This window comes from Lynx canadensis, chromosome B4 (genome assembly GCF_007474595.2).
Source record: "Lynx canadensis isolate LIC74 chromosome B4, mLynCan4.pri.v2, whole genome shotgun sequence".
Taxonomy (NCBI): domain Eukaryota; kingdom Metazoa; phylum Chordata; class Mammalia; order Carnivora; family Felidae; genus Lynx; species Lynx canadensis.
In genome coordinates, this window is record NC_044309.1 from 44,970,178 (window position 1) to 44,974,676 (window position 4,499).

Below are 4,499 nucleotides of genomic sequence, written 5' to 3' on the forward strand. Positions count from 1 at the left end.
CATCATGACCCGAGCCAAAACCAAGAGTAGGTCACTTCACTGACTGAGTCACCCCGGAACCCCTAAAACTTTTTAATTAATGAAAGTAAAAAAAAAAAAGAGTACAAACAATTAACTAAATTATCAGACCTGCCAAGGTAGTAGACATTTAGAGTTGGTATTTACAGTTTATGAAAACTCTGGAGAACGTTGTTTTTATCATTCCTCAAAGAAAGTTAACCAAACAGATTTTTTTTATTTTTGTTTTTACATTTATTTATCTTTGAGAGACAGAGAGAGCACAAGTGGGGAGGGGCAGAGGGAGAAGGAGACAGAATCCAAAGCAGACTCCAGGCTCTGAGCTGTCAACACAGAGCCCAATGTGGGGCTCGAACTCAAAGACCATGAGATCACGACCTGAGCCGAAGTCGGACGCTCAACCGACTGAGCCACCCAGGCGCCCCCCAAACAGATTTTATATTCATGTATCCTGTTTTTTCTTTGATTATATTTCCCTGATTACATCAATTATTGCATAAATTACAGAAAATTTCGAAATTTACAAAACGCTAAAAGAAGAAAACAAAAATCATCTATAATCCTGCTGTTTGTGGATAAAGGACTTATCCATCTAGTTTACATATAAATGTAATCAAAACAAACTTTTAAGCAACGTACCTATGTATCTATACCTGTCTATTTTGAAATTTGTCTTGAAATCCACACAGAAACATGTTAACACTAGTTAGGTAAGTGTTACAAATATGCACAGTCTTAATTTCTCCTTTGTACTCTGTGTTTTTGAATTTTAGGTACAGCAGAACAGTTTGATTTTATAATCAGACAAAAAAATGGGTGAAAGGAACGTACACCAATAAAAACAAATCAAATGTTTTTCAAAATAGCAGTGGAAGAAATCGTAAATGTAAACAAAGGGATTTGAGTTCATATACATTACAAACTTATTTCCACAAACACCACAAATTAAGGTATTTACTGAACAGCAAATTAAGAAAAAAGATCATAACATATATGGCATAATGTTAATATATATATTGTCAACTTGGTAAGAAACATTACAAGGCATGAATAAAAAAAACAGAAGGAAAACAAATGAACAATTCTCCCGAATTATATGCCGTTGGTTAATAATTCTGTACAAGTGCTTAACTTAGTTAGGATCAAATATATGCAAATTACAAAGATGTTTTGTGGTCAAAGTAATAACTTGAAAAATAATAATCTTGAATGATTTTGAGATTAAAATAAGGTGGGTCATGTTTCTCGCTATCAAAATATTAGCTTGCTGTTTCTACGGGGCAACTTAGCAACTGCAAGGAATTTATCAAGTTCTTCCATATTGGAATTTTAAAAAATGTTCTATTTATTGATTTTGAGAGAGAGAGAGAGAGAGAGAGAGAAGCAAGCAGGGAAGGGGCAGAGAGAGAGAGGGAGAGAGAGAATCCCAAGCAGGCTACTGCCTATCAGCCCAGAGCCCACACAGGGCTCGAATGCACGACCCATGAGATCATGACCTGAGCTGGAATCAGAGAGTTGGACACTTAGCCAACTGAGCCACCCAGGTGCCCTGATATTGGAATTTTTCTTTAAAAAATGATTTCAAATACTGCGCTCTCTGTATACTAGTCATGCTGGACTTTCATTTCCTGCAATGCCCTCTACTCCTTCTTGCTTTGACACCTATGCACCCACCCCAAATCTCTCCTGTTCTGCCCACCTTACTCTTAGGCATTATTCAGATCTAAAACAAAACAAAACAAAACAAAACAAAACAAAACAAAAACATTTCAAGCTCAATGACACCTTCTCTACACGCAGGACCAAATCAGGCCATTTGCTTAGCACCCTTTAGTTTTTTTTCTCTCCCAACACCATAAATAGAATTGTTTATTATTTGCTATTTATTTGCTTTTCTACCAGAATATCTTACTCATTACATTGGCCTCTTGTTCAGTACTATAGCCTCGGCACCTAGCAGAGTTAGTGTTCAAAAACTATTAAATGAATTAAGCCCTTATATTTAGATATCTTCTAGGCCCCAGGCCATCGTATAGGGTCCATGGACTTTTACAAGTTGCCAAAATAGGTTACTCAGGTCGCATTCTGGGTTGGATACAAATATTCACTTTAAAAATCGGCATTTTAGGGACACCTGGGTGGCTCAGTCAGTTGAGCGTCTGACTTCGGCTCAGGTCATGATCTCGTGGTTCGTGAGTTCAAGCCCCGCGTCGGGCTCTGGGCTGACAGCTTGGAGCCCGGAGCCTGCTTTGGATTCTGTGTCTCCCTCTCCCTCTCTCTCTCTCCCCTCTCCTGCTTACACTCCTGTCTCTCTCTTTCTCTCAAAAATAAATGAAACGCTAAAAAAAAAAAATTGAAAACCAGCATTGTAAATGTCTGTGAGCGCGGGTTTGTGTGTATGAATGTAAATATGGGTAAGACCCTAGAGCAGAGCATCTCACACTTCACACTGATTCTATGCTGGCTTCAGTCTTGGGTCCCTCAACACAACTCAGTGACCCTGGTGAGTCCTTTGGATCTGCACTTCTGGCAGAATCTTCGCTCAGCTCAACTCTAGTTGGTTCATGATTTTGCTTCATCTCAAATGAGTGGGTTTGAAGAATATAAAGACTCGTTTGATCAGTGCTCTGATCCCCTGTCCCCCATGTAGACTGTTTCCTGAGCTATTTCCTACAGAACACCTGCTGCTGTCGCTACTGCTGCTCCATCAAACACATGCCAGTTAAAAAAAAAAAAAAAAAAGGAAAAGAAAAAAGAACATTAAGATCTAAACAGTGAAAATAAAAGTGATCTTTCAAAAACTTTAAAATGCACACTCAAAAGCTGCATCTCCGTCTCTGTCTCTCACATCCACATTCTAAACAGCGAGATCGATTACAATTTCCTTCGTCTCGCCTTCTTTTTACTACGGGTCTTCTTGGTGAAAGGCTGTTAGTGCTTCACGGAAGTCAAGTCAAGCACCGTGAAAACTCTAGTTTTAGGTGCTTATTCCCACCAGTGAAACCCTTACAGTGAATAGTCTCCAAGCTGTTTCTCCTCTGAGAGGTGTGTGGAAAGGCGTGAGTGCACGGAAACTGACCGAGCCACTGAATTTTCATGGTGAAGAGTGAAAGTTCCTACAACGTAGTCAAAATAATTATGGGAGAGTTTAGTGACGCTCAATAACACAGGTACGACCGATGCGAGTATGTCGTGCAAGTGGAACAGAACTGCAGGGGCTTCCTCTTCACTAGAACATTCTCCTAGAACATCCATTTCTCCCCACGCGCATCTGTGCGGCTGGGAGCAGTCGCCCTGTCTTAACAGCACTTGACCTGCTGCAATGCTCTCAGAGAGGCTTGCTTTAGCTTGCTGTTTCCGAGAATGAGGATAAATGAGTGACCCCAGGGGTACAAGACTGTGGTCGTCATACCAAAAATAAACAGCAATTTTTTTTCTGGCATTGTGAAGCATGCTATTTCTATGGCCAGGCCTATAAAATGCAAGATAAAGAGGATGATAAAAGATACCAAAACTTTCATGGCTTTCATATGCGCTTCTGTACTGGGGTCTTGGAATCCAGTGACATTCAATTGCATCCGCCTGCTGTGTCTCCAAAGGGAAATGATTAACAGGAAACATGTAATCAGGAATAGCGTGAAGAGGAGAAGGACTCCTACGTTGACCAAAATCTGCTTAGTAAAGAACTCACTCTTCGGCATGTTGAGCTGCCAGGTTGCGTTTCCATTCCCCACTTTACTGTCACTAAGAATCTTCACAATTTGAGGGAACGTAAAGAGCCATGAAATAAACAAGGATCCCATCAGAAGGGGAAGAACCCAATTGATTCTACCCTTCAAACAGAGAAACATGTGGTGGGAAAAATTTGCTATCTTCAGGAAATAGAAGGTGCTGAGGCTGGTGGCAAACCAGATGTTTGATTGATTGATAATTATCCATAAGTAACTAATGTAATCAATTAGGTGACCAGAAGAGTACATATCTGGAGAGAATATCTTTATAAATCCATCTACAATTACTATCAATACCAGACAAATTCTGGAAGTAGCTAAGCCGGTGAGGATGAAGCCAAACATAGAAAACTTTTTGTTCTTCACACAGTCCATACAGTTTACAAGTCCAATAAATCCATTCCCTAAAACCCCCAGTACTGATTCACTAACTGCTATAAAAATGAGAAGGCCTTCCACTATGCTTAGCATATCTGCCGATTCCCAGGATAGCTTCTGTTACATCTGTTTTAGATTACCTGCTGCAGAATGAGACAAACGCTGGCTGCTTGATGGAAGAATTATGCTCTTCTCTTTCATTACACGAAGACTTGAAAGTGCCCCAATAATGCCTCGTGATGGAATCTGAAACGTCTTCATGGAGACCCCCTGAGGGACATCTATAAAACTTAGCCAGCCTGGAGAATGTGTGTCCAAACTGAAGGCTTACCTACAATTTGTTAAGATGCAAATGAAAGTTTCTGTGTTGGG

General features: G+C 40.1%; 1 protein-coding gene across 1 annotated transcript; it reads right to left on the reverse strand.

The window, feature by feature from the left end:
* Window positions 1–3,317: 3,317 nt before the first annotated feature.
* On the reverse strand, window positions 3,318–4,220 carry TAS2R10 (taste 2 receptor member 10). Its single transcript, XM_030321389.1, has one exon. The coding sequence runs from the start codon at window positions 4,218–4,220 to the stop codon at window positions 3,318–3,320; it is 903 nt and encodes a 300-aa protein (XP_030177249.1).
* Between the last annotated feature and the right edge of the window lie 279 nt (window positions 4,221–4,499).

Coding starts and splice junctions, on each gene's coding strand:
- TAS2R10 (XM_030321389.1), bottom strand. CDS start 4,220: ATGCTAAGCATAGTGGAAGGCCTTCTCATTTTTATAGCAGTTAGTGAA.